Source organism: Anomaloglossus baeobatrachus, chromosome 10 (genome assembly GCF_048569485.1).
Source record: "Anomaloglossus baeobatrachus isolate aAnoBae1 chromosome 10, aAnoBae1.hap1, whole genome shotgun sequence".
Lineage (NCBI taxonomy): Eukaryota > Metazoa > Chordata > Amphibia > Anura > Aromobatidae > Anomaloglossus > Anomaloglossus baeobatrachus.
This window is the reverse complement of record NC_134362.1, coordinates 35,435,515-35,451,782: the sequence shown is the minus strand read 5'-3', so window position 1 is coordinate 35,451,782 and position 16,268 is coordinate 35,435,515. Positions and strand designations below refer to the sequence as shown.

The following is a 16,268-nucleotide window of genomic DNA, read 5'->3' as shown; positions in this document are numbered from 1 at the left end:
CTTTCAGTATCTCAAGTGTATATTGAGTATTTTTCTGGCGCTGACTTCAAAGAAGCAGTTCAGAAACACCACGCTTACCAGATAAGCGTTTTCTCCAAACGTTTTAAGGATACACGTTATCCCTTTCACCTGACGTGGTGAAGCGCTAGACCCAGGGTCCAAAGGTGGATCCCCCCAATCTCCAGGCTTGCGGCTAGATCCATAGTTGCAGTGAAGATGGGACTTCACTTAAAGATACCATTGACAGACAGATGGACCTCTGGTTAAAGTCTGTCTGTGAAGCTGTCAGCGTGTCGGTTGCTCCGGCATTCGCAGCCGTATGGGCACTCTAACCTATTTCAGCTGCGCTTGCGCAGCTGGTCTTGAGCACATGTACATCTGTGCCGCAGGTGGTGTCCTTAACCTCGCAATGTCTGCATTGCGACTTACCCTAATAATGCTGTCCTGGAGGGACAGTCGAGGTTGGTCCTTCCCAGGCTCGGGCAGGTCCCAATTGTCCTCGCCCAAAAGGGCTCAAAAGGCTCAGAGGGGCTCAGATTCCGGCCGGGCTCAATCACGCCCAAGGAAGGCAGCAGGAGGAACCGCTACCAAGGCGGTCTCCTCATGACTGTCAGCTCTCTCTTTCCGCATCCGCGGTTGGGGGCAGAATCTCCCGCTTGGGGACATTTAACTGCCACAGGTCACAGACCGGTGGGTGAGAGACATTTTGTCTCACGTGTACAGGATAGAACTCTGTTCTCGTCCTCCGACGCGATTCTTCATTCTCCCCCCCTCCCCCCACCGAGCCGTCGCTCTTCTGCAGGCAGAAGAAGTGGTAATCCCTGTTCCTCTTCAGGAACAAGACACGGTTTTTTCCTCCAATCTGATTGGGGTGCCAAAAAAGGGGCGGCTCTTTCCGTTCCGTTCTGGACCTAACACTGCTCACCAAGCACGTGAAGGCCAGGCGGTTCCGGATGTAACCCTCCGCTCCGTCATTGCCTCAATGTCGCAAGGAGATTTCCTAGCATCAATAGACATCAGGATGCCTATCTCCACGTGCCGATTGCTCCAGAGCACCAGCGTGTGCTACGTTTTCGTTATTGAAGACGAGTATCTTCAGTGCGTAGCCCTGCCCTTCGGTCTGGCGACAGCCCTACGGGTTTTCTTCAGCGCTCTATTGGGAGACCCAGACGATTGGGGTATAGCTGCTGCCCTCTGGAGGCCACACAAAGCACTACACTAAAAAGTGCAAGGCCCCTCCCCCTCTGGCTATACCCCCCCGTGGTATCACGGGTTCTCCAGTTTTAGCTTTGTGTGCGAAGGAGGTCAGACATCCACGCATAGCTCCACAGATTTTAGTCAGCAGTAGCTGCTGACTATTTCGGATGGAAGAAAAGAGGACACATATAGTGTCCCCAGCATGCTCCCTTCTCACCCCTGGATGGTGTTGTAAGGTTGAGGTACCTATTGCTGGTACGGAGGCTGGAGCCCACATGCTGTTTTCCTTCCACATCCCCCTGAGGGGCTCTGTGGAAGTGGGATCCTGCCGGCCTCAAAGCTCTGATGCCGGGCTCCATCCACAGACCCATTTGAACCTGCTGGATACGGAGCTGGAGTACCGTTCAGGGACATGGCCCTGCACCATTACAGGTACTCTGTGTCCCCGTACACACAGGCACAGCACACTCCAGACTTGCTGGGTGTGCTAGTGCGCCGGGGACAGTAATGGGTTACAGTCACTGCAGCTTTGCTGAGTGACTTTGTGTTTTGGGAACTACCGCGCCGGACGCTCCGGGAGCGGCGGCGCGGCTGGGACTTGTTGTTCGCCGGGGACTGGGCGCCGACCGCGCTTTTACGGCGGCGGCGCTTATAACTCCAGTCCCCGGCTTCTGCGGCCTAGTGCCGCTTCGTTCCCGCCCCCTCCCTGTCACTCAGGGAAGGGGACAGGCGCTGAGCAATCAGCAGCGCCGAGGGCTGGAGCCTTATTTACATGCTCCAGCCCTCTCACTGCACACTGTCGGGCGCCGGATTCCCGCTCTGACTTGGGGGCACGCCCACGGCCCGCCCCTACTCACACGAGCTGGGGAAGAAGCCGGCAGCCATTACAGAGCTCGGGACACCAAGGCAGGACAGTGGCGTTCATACACCCGCTTATAGGCGGGCGGTAAGGGCACACATAGTGCTGACCACAATATATATGCAGTGTATACATGTGTTGTTTTTAACTGTATAGGTCGCTATATGCCCGCTTGGGGAGCGACTCATCAGCAGCAGGAAAGCAGGTGTGCTAAAGCACAGGCTTTCTAGGCTGCTTCTTTTGCACGACTGAGGTGTTCATTTGTGTTTATGCTGATATGCTATACATTGCACTGTACAGTCGCTAGTCTTAGCTATATTCTCCTGGAATGGCTAGACTACAGCAGCAGAAAACCAAGGGTGCTGGGGCACAGGTTTTTTTCTATGCTGCTTGTATTGCATGGGCTGCAGTGTGCATTTGTACTTGTGCTTGTATGCTATACATTGCACTGTATGGTCACTCTTCTGGGCTATATTCCCCTAGATGACCAGTCTACAGCAGCAGAAGAGCAGAGGTGCCAGGGCACAGGCTTCTATGCTGCTTGTATTGCATGTGCTGCAGTGTTCATTTGTACTTGTGCTTGTATGCTATACATTGCACTGTAGGGTCACTCTTCTGGGCTATATTCCCCTAGATGACTAGTATACAGCAGCAGAAGAGCAGGAGTGCCAGGGCACAGGCTTCTATGCTGCTTGTATTGCTTGTGCTGCAGTGGTCATTTGTACTTTATGCCTGTATGCTATACATTGCACTGTACGGTCACCAATCTTGGCTATATACTTCTAGATAGCTAGTCGGCAGCGGCAAAAAGGCAACACAGTTTTCAGTGCTGTTTTTACTACATGGGATGCTGTTCATGACACCGTCCCATTGTGTGCATGCTCCCCTGTAGCACGTCGTCTGCCGGGGTCTCTAGCACTTCGTCTGCCGGGGCTCTACTAGTTGTGGCCAAAGAAACCTCCTGTCAACCCTGTCCATGGACAGGGACGGAGTAGTCATAATTTAGAGACTTGCACCCATGGGCAATCTACTTGAACAAAAGGCAGCTCTTCAGGGCTTTGATACTGACATCGCTCTCAATCCGGATACACCGGGTGGTAACGCCATACGGAATGATCCTATACCGTCCACCAATGGAAGGTTGGATCTTCCTCCCTCAGCTCCCCCAGTGGAGATAGGAGACGAACAGGAGAAGTTCCTTTTCAGTGTCTCACGCAGATATTGAGTATTTTTCTGGCCACGCTGACTTCAGAGAAGCAGTCCAGGAACACCACGCTTACCAGATAAGCGTCTTCTCCAAACGTTTTTAGGATACACGTTATCCCTTTTTTCCCCTGACGTGGTCAGCGCTGGACCCAGGGTCCAAAGGTGGATTCTCCAATCTCCAGGCTTGCATATAGAGCCATAGTTGCACTGGAGATGGGGCTTCACTTAAAGATGCCATTCACAGACAGATGGACTCTGGTTGAAATCTGTCTAGGAGGCTATCGGCGTGTCGGTTGCTCCGGCATTCACAGCCGTATAGGCAACCTAACCTTTTCAGCGGTTCTTGCGCCGCAATGTCTGCACTGCGACTTACCCTATTAATGCTGTCCTAAAAGTACAGTCGAGGTTTCGGTCCTTCCCAAGCTCGGGCAGGTCCCAATTGTCCTCGTGCAAAAGGGCTACAAAACCTCAGACGGGCTCAGATTCCGGCCGGGCTCAATCACGCCCAAAGAAGGCAGCCGGAGGAACCGCTACCAAGGCGGTCTCCTCATGACTCTCAGCTCTCTCCCTCTCTCCGCATCCGCGGTTGATGGCAGACTCCCCCGCCTTTGGCGACATTTAGCTGCCACAGGTCACAGACCGGTGGGTGACGGACATTGTGCTCACGTGCACAGGACAGTGTTCTGTTCTCGTCCTCCGACTCCATTCTTCAGAACGGCCCCACCTCTCCACCGAGCAGATGCCCTGCTGCAGGCGGTGGACGCTCTAAGAGCAGAAGGAGTGGTGATCCCTGTCCCCCCTCAGGAACGAGGGCGAGGGTTTGTACTCCAATCTCTTTGTGGCTCCAAAAATGGACGGTTCCTTCCGTCCTGTTCTGGTTCTGAAACTGCTCAACGAGCATGCGAACGCCAGGCGGTTCCGGATGGGATCCCTCCGATCCGTCATTGCCTCAATGTCTCGAGGAGACTTCCTTGCCTCAACAGACATCAAAGATGCCTATCTCCACGTGCCAATTGCTACGGAGCACCAACGTTTTCTACGTTTTGTGATAGGAGACGAACATCTTCTGTTCGTAGCTCTGCCATTCAGTCTGGCGACAGCCCCACGGGTGGGCACCAAGGTCATGGCAGCAGTGGTAGCAGTCTTGCACTCTCACGGAGTGATTCCGTACTTGGACGATCTACTCGTCAAAGCAACCTCCCTCGAGGCATGCCAACGCAGCCTGAATGTTACGCTGGAGACTCTCCAGACTTTCGGGTGGATCATCAATTTGGCAAGGTCAAATCTGTCTCCGACTCAATCACTAACGTATCTCGGCATGGAGTTTCATACTCTATCAGCCATAGTGAAGCTTCCGCTGAACCAGCAGCGTTCACTGTGGACAGAGGTGCAGTCTCTCCTTCAAGGCCAGTCGCACCCCTTAAGGCGCCTCATGCACTTCCTAAGGAAGATGGTGGCAGCCATCGAGGCAGTTCTCTTTGCGCAGTTTCATCTGCGCCAACGGCAATCGGACATTCTCCGCAAATGGGATGGGCAGTCAACCTCCCTGGACGGGAAGTCTCCCTTTCCCTGACGGCCGAGGACTCTCTGCAATAGTGGCTTATTCCCACCTCATTGCCATAGCCCCCATCCTGGGCAGTGGTCACGACAGATACGAGTCTGTCAGGGTGGGGAGCAGTTTGTCTCCGCCACATGGCTCAGGGGACGTGGACTCAGCAGGAGTCCACCCTTCAGTTCGATGTGCTGGAAATCGGGGCAGGGTATCTTACCCTATTAACTTTCCAAAAGTGGCTAGAAGGGAGCAGATCCGAATCCAGTCGGACATCTCCACAGCGGTGGCATACATCAACCACCAAGGAGGGACACGCAGTCAGCAGCCTTCCAGGAAGTCCGGCGAATCCTCATGTGGGTGGAGGACACAGCATCCACCATATCCGCAGTTCACATCCCGGGCGTAGAAAACTGGGAAGCAGGCTTCCTCAGTCGCCAGGGCATGGACGCGGGGGAATGGTCCCTTCACCCGGACGTGTTTCAGGAAATCTGTTGCCGCTGGGGGGGGGCCGGACGTCGACCTAATGGCGTCTCGGCACACCAACAAGGTCCCGGCATTTATGGCACGATCGCGCGATCACAGAGCTCTGGCGGCAGACGCCTTAGTGCAAGATTGGTCGCAGTTCCGGCTCACATATGTGTTTCCACCTCTGGCACTCTTGCCCAGAGTACTGCGCAAAAATCAGATCCGATTGCAGCCGCGTCATACTCGTCGCACCAGACTGGCCGAGGAGATCGTGGTACCCGGATCTGTGGCATCTCACGGTCGGCCGACCGGGGTCACTACCAGACCGACCAGACTTACTGTCTCAAGGGCCGTTTTCTCCATCGGAATTCTGCGGCCCTGAACCTGACTGTGTGGCTTGTGTGTCCTGGATCCTAGCGTCTTCAGGATTATCCCAAGGGGTCGTTGCCACCATGAGACAGGCTAGGAAGCCCACGTCTGCTAAGATCTACCACAGAACGTGGAAGGTTTTCTTAATCTGGTGCTCTACTCAGGGAGTGTCTCCCTGGCCATTTGCATTGCCTATCTTTCTTTCCTTCCTACAATAGGAGTTAGAAAAGGGCTTGTCGCTAGACTCCCTCAAAGGGCAAGTCTCAGCACTATCCGTGTTCTTTCAGAAGCGTCTAGCACATCTTTCTAAGGTGCGCACGTTCCCGCAGGGGGTTTGTCATATCGTACCCCCGTACAAGGGGCCGTTGGATCCATGGGATCTGAACAGGGTTCTAGTTGCTCTCCAGAAGCCGCCTTTCGAGCCTCTGAAGGAAGTTTCTTTTTCTCGCCTGTCACAGAAGGTGGCGTTTCTCGTTGCGATCACATCGCTTCGGCGAGTGTCTGAGCTGGCAGCTCTGTCATCCAAGGCTCCCTTCCTGGTGTTTTCACCAGGACAAGGTAGTGCTGCGCATCATTCCGGAGTTTCTCCCTAAGGTCGTATCCTCGTTTCATCTTAATCAGGATATCTCCTTACCGTCCTTTTGCACTCATCCGGTTCACCGGTATGAGAATGATTTACGTTTGCTAGATCTGGTGAGAGCACTCAGAATCTACATTTCACGCACGGCGCCCGTACGCCGTTCCGATGCCCTTGTCGCTGGTACGCGCAAGAGGTTGCAGGCTTCTAAAGCCACCCTGGCTCGATGGATCAAAGAACCAATTCTGGAAGCCTACCGTTTTGCAGGGCTTCCGGTTCTTTCAGGGCTGAAAGCCCATTCAACCAGAGCCGTGAGTGCGTCCTGGGCGCTACGACACCAGGCTTCGGCTCAACAGGTGTGCCAGGCAACTACCTGGTCGAGTCTGCACACTTTCACCAAACATTTTCAGGTGCATACCTATGCTTCGGCGGATGCCAGCTTAGGTAGAAGAGTCCTGCGGGCGGCAGTGACATCCCCGTAGGGGAGGGCTGTTTTGCAGCTCTAACATGAGGTATCTCTTTACCCACCCAGGGACAGCTTTTGGACGTCCCAATCGTCTGGGTCTCCCAATAGAGCGCTGAAGAAGAAGGGAATTTTGTTACTTACCGTAAATTCCTTTTCTTCTAGCTCTTATTGGGAGACCCAGCACCCGCCCTGTTGTCCTTCGGGATTTCTTGGTTGTTTGCGGGTACACATGTTGTTCATGTTGAACGGTTTTTCAGTTCTCCGACGTTATTCGGAGTTAATTTGTTTAAACCAGTTATTGGCTTCCTCCTTCTTGCTTTGGCACTAAAACTGGAGAACCCGTGATACCACGGGGGGGTATAGCCAGAGGGGGAGGGGCCTTGCACTTTTTAGTGTAGTGCTTTGTGTGGCCTCCAGAGGGCAGCAGCTATACCCCAATCGTCTGGGTCTCCCAATAAGAGCTAGAAGAAAAGGAATTTACGGTAAGTAACAAAATTCCCTTCTTCACCAAGTTCAGGGCAGCAGTGGGAGCAGTCCTGCACTCTCAGGGTCACTCTGTGATCCTTACTGGGACGATCCACTTGTCAAGGCACCCTCTCAAGAGGCATGCCAACGCAGCCTGAACGTGGCGCTGGAGACTCTCCAGAGTTTCGGGTGGAAAATCAACTTTTCAAGGTTACATCGGGCACCGACCCAATCGCCAACATATCTGAGCATGGAGTTTCACACTCTCTCAGCGGTAGTGAACCTTCCGCTGGACAAGCAGCGTTCACTACAGACGGGGGTGCAGTCTCTCCTTCAAGGCCAGTCACACCCCTTAAGACGTCTCATGCAGAGGCAGTCACTTTCGCGCAGTTTCATCTGCGTCCACTTCAATGGGACATGCTTTGCCAATGGGTTGGGGAGTCGACGTCCCTAGACAGGAACGTTTCCCTTCTCAGACGGTCATGGAGTCCATCCTTCAGATCAATGTTTTGGAAATCTGGGCACTGTATCTTGCCCTGCAAGCCTTCCAGCAGTGGCTGGAAGGAAAACAGATCCGAATTCAGTCGGACAATTCCACAGCGGTGGCAGACATCGCCCACCAAGGCGGAACACGCATCGCCAAGCCTACCTGGCAATCCGGCGGATTCTGATGTGGGTGGGGGACAGAGCATCCACCATATCCGCAGTTCACATCCCGGGCGTAGGAAATTGGGAAGCAGACTTCCTCAGTCGCCTGGGTATGGACGCAGGGGAATGGCCTCTGCACCCAGAATGGTGTCAGGAAATCTGTAGCCGCTGGGGGATGCCGGACGTCGACCTAATGGCGTCTCGACACAACAACAAGGTCCCGATTTTCACGGCGCGGTCTCACGAGCAAAGAGCTCTGGCGGCAGGCGCCTTAGTTCAGGATTGGTCGCGGTTCCAGCTACCCTATGTGTTTCCACCTCTGGCACTGTTGCCCAGAGTGCTACGCAAGCTTAGCTCCGCTTGCCGCCGCGCCATCCTCGTAGTCCCAGACTGACCGAGGAGGTCGTGGTTCCCGGATCTGTGGCATCTCACGGTCGGCCAACCGTGGGCACCCTCAGACCGGCCAGACTTACTGTCCCAAGGGCCGTTTTTTCCACTGAATTCTACGACCCTGATCATGACTGTGTGGCCATCGAGCCCGGGATCCTAGCGTCTTCAGGATTGTCTCAAGTCGTCATTGCCACCATGAGACGGGCTAGGAAGCTGACGTCTGCCACGATCTACCACAAGACGTGGAAGATATTCTTCTCTTAGCGCTCTGCTCAGGGAGTGTCTCCCTGGACATTTGCATTGCCTACCTTTCCTTCCTTCCTGCAATCTGGTTTGGGAAAAGGTTTGTCGCTCGGCTCCCTTAACGGACGAGTCCCAGCGCTGTCTGTATTCTTTCAGAATCGCATAGTACGACTTCCTCAGGTACGCACGTTCCTGCAGGGGGTTGGTCGCATTCTCCCTCCGTACAAGAGGCCGTTAGACCCATGGGATCTGCACAGGGTACTTATGGCTCTCCAGGAGCCGCCCTTGGGGCCTCTGAGGGATGTTTTTTTCACTTTCTCGACTGTCACAGAAAGTGGCTTTTTTAGTAACGGTCACGTCTCTTCAGAGAGTGTCCGAGCTAGCAGCGCGGTCATCCTAAGCTCCTTTCCTGGTGTTTCACCAAGACAAGGTAGTGCTGCGCCTGATTACGGGGTTTCTCCCTAAGGTGGTATCCCCCTTTCATCTCAGTCAGGATATCTCCTTACCTTCCTTTTGTCCTCATCCAGTTCTTCGATATGAATTGGATTTGCATTTGTTAGATCTGATGAGAGAGCTCAGAATCTACTTTTCCCGCACGGCGCCCCTGCGCCGCTCGGATGCACTCTTTATACTTGTCGCTGGTCAGCGCAAAGGGTCGCAGGCTTCCAAAGCCACCCTGGCTCGATGGATCAAGGAACCAATTCTTGAAGCCTACCGTTCTGCTGTGCTTCCGGTTCCATCAGGGCTGAAGGCCCATTCTACCAGAGCCGTGGGTGCGTCCTGGGCATTACGACACCAGGCTACGGCTCAACAGGTGTGCCAGGCAGCTACCTGGTCGAGTCTGCACACTGTCACCAAACATTATCAGGTGCATACCTATGCTTCGGCGGACGCCAGCCTAGGTAGAAGAGTCCTGCAGGCGGCAGTTGCCTCCCCGTAGGGGAGGGCTGTCTTTGCAGCTCTAACATGAGGTATTTCTTTACCCACCCAGGGACAGCTTTTGGACGTCCCAATCGTCTGGGTCTCCCAATGGAGCGCCGAAGAAGAAGGGAATTTTGTTACTTACCGTAAATTCCTTTTCTTCTAGCTCCTATTGGGAGACCCAGCACCCGCCCTGTTGTCCTTCGGGATTTTTGGGTTGGTTTTTCGGGTCCACATGTTGTTCATGTTGAATGGTTTTCAGTTCTCCGATGTTACTTCGGAGTGAATTTGTTTAAACCAGTTATTGGCTTTCCTCCTTCTTGCTTTGGCACTAAAACTGGTGAGCCAGTGATCCCACTGGGGGTGTATAGCCAGAAGGGGAGGGGCCTTACACTTTTTAGTGTAATGCTTTGTGTGGCCTCCGGAGGCAGTAGCTATACACCCAATCGTCAATCGTCTGGGTCTCCCAATAGGAGCTAGAAGAAAAGGAATTTACGGTAAGTAACAAAATTCCCTTCTTTTTATAAATAGTGATTTATATGCGGAACTACTGTCTCTAATTTGTCTGTGTCTTTTACTATGTTTTCTTCAGGAACGTCACATGATCATGCATAAACGTACTCACACCGGCGAGAAGCCTTACGCCTGTAGCCATTGCGACAAAACGTTCCGTCAGAAGCAACTCCTGGACATGCATTTCAAGAGATACCACGATCCGAGCTTCGTTCCCGCTGCTTTTGTCTGTTCCAAGTGTGGGAAAACGTTTACACGAAGGGTACGGTGTTTGCTTTTTTTTGTGGAAGAGAAAATAAAGCTGTATTAGCCATAGAAAAAAAATGTCAACTAACAAAGATTATTTACAGAAATTACAAGGCTGCGTGCAAAGGGTCTAGTGTGTGTGTGTGTGTGTGTGTGTGTGTGTGTGTGTGTGTGTGTGTGTGTGCCAGCCTTTTGAGGTGGACTTCATTGTATACTCTACATAACCACCACTACCAAAATCATTTCCCTTGTAACAAACAATACACACTTTCTTCTCTAGCATTCCTTGCATCATGCCATCGCAGACCCTTTGATCCAGACGTGTTTGGAAATATTTATTGCTTTATATAGCTCTATTAATTTCTCAGCACTTTTATATACATTGGCAGCTCTGTCCCCATTGGGGCTCACAATCTAAATTCCATCTCTGTATGCCTTTGGAGTGTTGGAGGAAACCGGAGAATCCGGAGCAAACCCACGAAAACACGGGGAGAACATACAAACTCCTTTCAGATGTGGTCTTTGGTGATTTGAACTCAGGACCCCAGCGCTGCAAGACTGCAGTGCTAACCACTGAGCCACCATACAGTGCTAACCACTGAGCCACCGTGCCATGTGGAAACGTGTCCTCCATAGGAGACTAGTTAAATCCTCTGTGTTCACATTTCTTTGTCGCTCCTAATTGGGAGACCCAGACAATTGGGTGTATAGCTACTGCCTCCGGAGGCCACACAAAGTATTACACTTAAAAGTGTAAAGCCCCTCCCCTTCTGCCTATACACCCCCTGTGGGATCACGGGCTCCTCAGTTTTCAAGCTTTGTGCGAAGGAGGTCAGACATCCACGCATAGCTCCACTGTTTAGTCAGCAGCAGCTGCTGACTATGTCGGATGGAAGAAAAGAGGACCCATACTAGGGTCCCCAGCATGCTCCCTTCTCACCCCACTTTTGTCGGCGGTGTTTGTTAAGGTTGAGGTGCCCATTGCGGGTACGGAGGCTGGAGCCCACATGCTGCATCCTTCCCCATCCCCTTTAGGGCTCTGGGTGAAGTGGGATTTCACCGGTCTCCAGGCACTGAGACCGTGCTCCATCCACAACCCCTGGGGAATCTGCTGGATATGGAGCGGAGTATCGTCAGGGACAGGGCCCTGCTACGTCAAGGTACTCCGTGTCCCCGTACAGACCGCGCGCAGACACACTGCAGCATGGCTGGGTGTGTTAGTGCGTCGGGGACAACAGCGCTGCGCGCTTGTGCCACACTACCTACAGCTTGCTGAGGGAGTTATTGTATTGGGAACTGCCGCGCCGGCCGCTGCTGACAGTTTTACACTGCGGCGCGGCTGGGACTTGTGGTGCGCCGGGGACTTCCGCGCTGGCCGTGCATATTTGACGGCCGCGCTTATTACTAGAGTCCCCGGCTTTTGCGGCCTAGTTTCGTTTCGTTCCCGCCCCCAGGCCTGCCAGTCAGGGGAAGGGCGGGACGCTGTACAGAACGTCAGTGCCGAGGGCTGGAGTCTACTTTACATACTCCAGCCCTCACACTGGGCACAGTGGGACGCCAGTTTCCCGCACTTTGTCTGAGGCACGCCCACGGTCCGCCCCTCTTCACAGAACGCCGGCAGCCATTCCTGTGTGCAGTCTGAGCTGGAGAGGGGAGACAAGTTCTGGGAGACCCAGGCACGGGATTCTGGCGACCACACACCCGCTTTTGAGCGGGCGGTAAGCGGCACCTCCGGTGCTGACCCCGCTAGTGCCGAAGTGTACAATTGTATTTTTATGCTTGCATGCTATACATTGCACTGTACGGTCGCTGGTGATTCTTGGCTATACATCCTAGATTGCTCAGAGGAGACAACAGCATGTCGTCCGCAAAAAGCAAGGGTGCCAAGGCACAGGCTTTCTATGCTGCTTGTACCGCATGTGAGGCTATTCTACCGGCAGGTTCCACTGACCCCCATTGTGTGCAGTGCTCGGCCCCTGTGGCACTTGCTCGGCCGGGGCCTCTGCTAGAGGTGACCCAGGGAGAACCACCTGTGAATACTGTCCAGGTGACTGGGACAGAGTTTGCAGTTTTTGCTGATAGATTGTCTGTGACTATGACTAAAATTCTAGAAACTTTGCAGTCTAGACCAGTAACTCAGACCATGGGCACGGTTGAACCACTGCTCCCTGGTCCCCCTCAGTTGGAACAGCTCCGGGCTCCGGGGGTGTCCCATGCATCCCAGTGTGACGGCTCTGACACGGACGACAGTCCCAGACAGCCTAAGCGAGCTCGCTATGAGCGGCCCTCTACTTCATCACACTGGTCAGGGTCCCAGCAGGAGGACTCTCTGTGTGATGAGGCGGAGGTAGCTGATCAGGATTCTGATCCTGAGACCGCTCTCAATCTGGATACACCTGATGGTGACGCCATAGTGAATGATCTTATCGCGTCCATCAATAGAATGTTGGATATTTCTCCCCCAGCTCCTCCAGTGGAGGAGTCAGCTTCACAGCAGGAGAAATTCCATTTCAGGTATCCCAAGCGTAAATTAAGTACTTTTCTGGACCACTCTGACTTTAGAGAGTCAGTCCAGAAACACCACGCTTATCCTGATAAGCGTTTCTCCAAGCGGCTTAAGGATACACGTTATCCCTTTCCCCCTGACGTGGTCAAAGGCTGGACCCAGTGTCCCAAGGTGGATCCTCCAATCTCCAGGCTTGCGGCTAGATCCATAGTTGCAGTGGAGGATGGGGCGGCACTTAAAGATGCCACTGACAGACAGATGGAGCTCTGGTTGAAATCCATCTATGAAGCTATCGGCGCGTCGTTTGCTCCTGCATTCGCAGCCGTATGGGCACTCCAAGCTATTTCAGCTGGTCTTACACAGATTGACACGGTCACTCGTACATCTGTTCCGCAGGTGGCATCCTTAACCTCTCAAATGTCTGCATTTGCGTCTTACGCGATTAATGCGGTTCTGGACTCTACGAGCCGTACGGCAGTGGCGTCCGCCAACTCCGTGGTTTACGCAGAGCCTTGTGGTTAAGGGAATGGAAGGCAGATTCTGCTTCCAAAAAGTGCTTAACCAGTTTGCCATTTCTTTTTCGCTCCTAATTGGGAGACCCAGACAATTGGGTGTATAGCTACTGCCTCCGGAGGCCGCACAAAGTACTACACTTAAAAGTGTAAGGCCCCTCCCCTTCTGGCTATACACCCCCCCGTGGGAGCACGGGTCCTCAGTTTTTTGCTTTGTGCGAAGGAGGTCAGACACGCACGCATAGCTCCACTGTTTAGTCAGCAGCAGCTGCTGACTATGTCGGATGGAAGAAAAGAGGACCCATACAGGGTCCCCAGCATGCTCCCTTCTCACCCCACTTTCTGTCGGCGGTGTTTGTTAAGGTTGAGGTACCCATTGCGGGTACGGAGGCTGCAGCCCACATGCTGATTCCTTCTCCATCCCCATTAGGGCTCTGGATGAAGTGGGATTTTACCGGTCTCCAGGCACTGAGACCTTGCTCCATCCGCAGCCCCTGGAGAAGCCGCTGGATATGGAGCTGAGTATCGTCAGGGACAGGGCCCTGCTTCGTCAAGGTACTGTGTCCCCGTGCATATCGCGCGCACACCGCAGCATTGCTGGGTGTGTTAGTGCGCCGGGGACATCAGCGCTGCTGCGCTTGTGCCATTTCCTCACTTCAGCTTGGCTGAGTGAGTAGACTGAGGGCGAACGGTCGCGCCGGCCGCTGGGACTGCGACGCGGCTGGGACTTGTGGTGCGCCGGGGACCGCGCTGGCCGTGCATATATCACGGCCGCGCTTATTACTACAGTCCCCGGCTTTTTGCGGCCTAGTTCGTTCGTTCCCGCCTCCGCACCTGCCAGTCAGGAGGAGGGCGGGACGCTGTACAGAGCATCAGCGCTGAGGGCTGGAGTCTTTTTTACATACTCCAGCCCTCACACTAGGCACAGGGGGACGCAGTTTCCCGCACTTTTGTTTGTGGCACGCCCACGGTCCGCCCCTCTTCACTGAACGCCGGCAGCCATTCCTGACTGCACGCTGAGCTGCAGAGGGGAGACGGGGAGACCCAGACACGGGATTCTACGGCCTCATACCCGCTGTTCAGCGGGCGGTAAGCAGCCCTCAGGGCTCACCCCCACTTGTGCCGTTTTGTGTACTTAGTATTTTGTTTTTTCCAAATACTTTGCACTGTACGGTCGCTGGTGATTCTCGGCTATATACCCTCCTAGATTACAAGGAGGCAACAGCATGTCGTCCGCAAAACGCAAGGGTGCCAAGGCACAGATATTATATGCTGCCTGTACCGCATGTGGGGCTGCTCTACCGGCAGGTTCCACTGACCCCCATTGTGTGCAGTGCTCGGCCCCTGTGGCACTTGCACAGCCGGGGCCTCTGCTGGATGTGACCCAGGGTGTAACACCTGTAAATGCTGTCCAGGTGACAGGAACGGAGTTTGCAGCTTTTGCTGACAGATTGTCTACGACTATGTCAAAGATTCTTGAAACATTGCAGTCTAGACCAGTAACTCAGACCATGGACACGGTTGCATCATTGCTCCCTGGTCCCCCTCAGCTGGAACACTTCCAAGCTCCGGGAGTGTCACATGCACCCCAGGGTGACGACTCTGACTCGGACGACAGTCCCAGACAACCTAAGCGGGCTCGCTATGAGCAGCCCTCAACTTCGTCTCACTGGTCAGGATCCCAGCGGGACGAATCTATGGGTGATGAGGCGGATGTAACTGATCAGGATTCTGATCCTGGGACCGCTCTCATTCTATCATTCTGGCTGTCACAGGTCAAGGACCGTTGGGTGAGGGACATTCTGTCTCACGGGTACAGGATAGAGTTCAGCTCTCGTCCTCCAACTCGTTTCTTCAGAACTTCCCCACCGCCCGACCGAGCCGATGCTCTGCTGCAAGCGGTGGCCGCTCTAAGGGCGGAAGGAGTGGTGACTTCTGTTCCTCTTCAGGAACAAGGTCACGGTTTTTACTCCAATCTGTTTGTGGTGCCAAAGAAGGACGGGTCGTTTCGACCCGTCCTGGATCTAAAGTTGCTCAACAAACACGTAAAAACCAGGAGGTTCCGGATGGAATCTCTCCGCTCCGTCATAGCCTCAATGTCTCAAGGAGATTTCCTAGCATCAATAGACATCAAAGATGCTTATCTCCACGTGCCGATTGCGCCAGAGCATCAGCGTTTTCTACGCTTCGTTGTAGGAAACGAACACCTGCAGTTCGTAGCGTTACCTTTCGGGCTGGCAACAGCCCCTCGGGTCTTCACCAAGGTCATGGCAGCAGTAGTAGCTGTCCTGCACTCGCAGGGTCACTCTGTGATCCCGTATTTGGACGATCTACTTATAAAGGCACCCTCTCAAGAGGCATGCCAACACAGTCTGAACGTGGCACTGAAGACTCTCCAGAGTTTCGGGTGGATTATCAACTTTTCAAAGTCAAATCTAACCCCGACCCAATCACTAACATATCTTGGCATGGAGTTTCATACTCTCTCAGCGATAGTGAAGCTTCCACTGGACAAGCAGTGTTCTCTACAGACAGGGGTGCAATCTCTCCTTCAGGGCCAGTCGCACTCCTTGAGGCGCCTCATGCATTTCCTAGGGAAGATGGTGGCAGCAATGGAAGCAGTCCCTTTCGCGCAGTTTCATCTGCGCCCTCTACAATGGGACATTCTCCGACAATGGGACGGGAAGTCGACGTCCCTCGACAGGGATGTCTCCCTCTCTCAGGCAGCCAAGGACTCTCTCCGATGGTGGCTCCTTCCCACCTCATTGTCACAAGGAAAGTCGTTCCTACCCCCGTCCTGGGAAGTGGTCACGACGGATGCGAGCCTATCAGGGTGGGAAGCAGTGTTTCTTCACCACAGGGCTCAGGGTACGTGGACTCAGAAAGAGTCCACCCTTCAGATCAATGTTCTGGAAATCAGAGCAGTCTATCTTGCTCTGCGAGCCTTCCAACAGTGGCTGGAAGGAAAGCAGATCCGAATTCAGTCGGACAACTCCACGGCGGTGGCGTACATCAACCACCAAGGGGGAACACGCAGTCGGCAAGCCTTCCAAGAAGTCCGGCGGATTCTGACGTGGGTGGAAGACACAGCATCCACCATATCCGCAGTTCACATCCCAGGCGTGGAAAACTG

The 16,268-nt window shown here is 53.8% G+C and overlaps 1 protein-coding gene across 1 annotated transcript in view; it reads left to right on the top strand.

Annotated features, from left to right (window-relative positions):
• The window catches only part of CTCF (CCCTC-binding factor), a 115,428-nt gene that overhangs the window by 80,291 nt on the left and 18,869 nt on the right, over positions 1–16,268 (top strand). Inside the window, exon 8 of the mRNA XM_075325890.1 lies at positions 9,951–10,133. Coding sequence (XP_075182005.1) covers positions 9,951–10,133 — 183 coding nt within the window. The remainder of the gene's footprint in view (positions 1–9,950; positions 10,134–16,268) is intronic.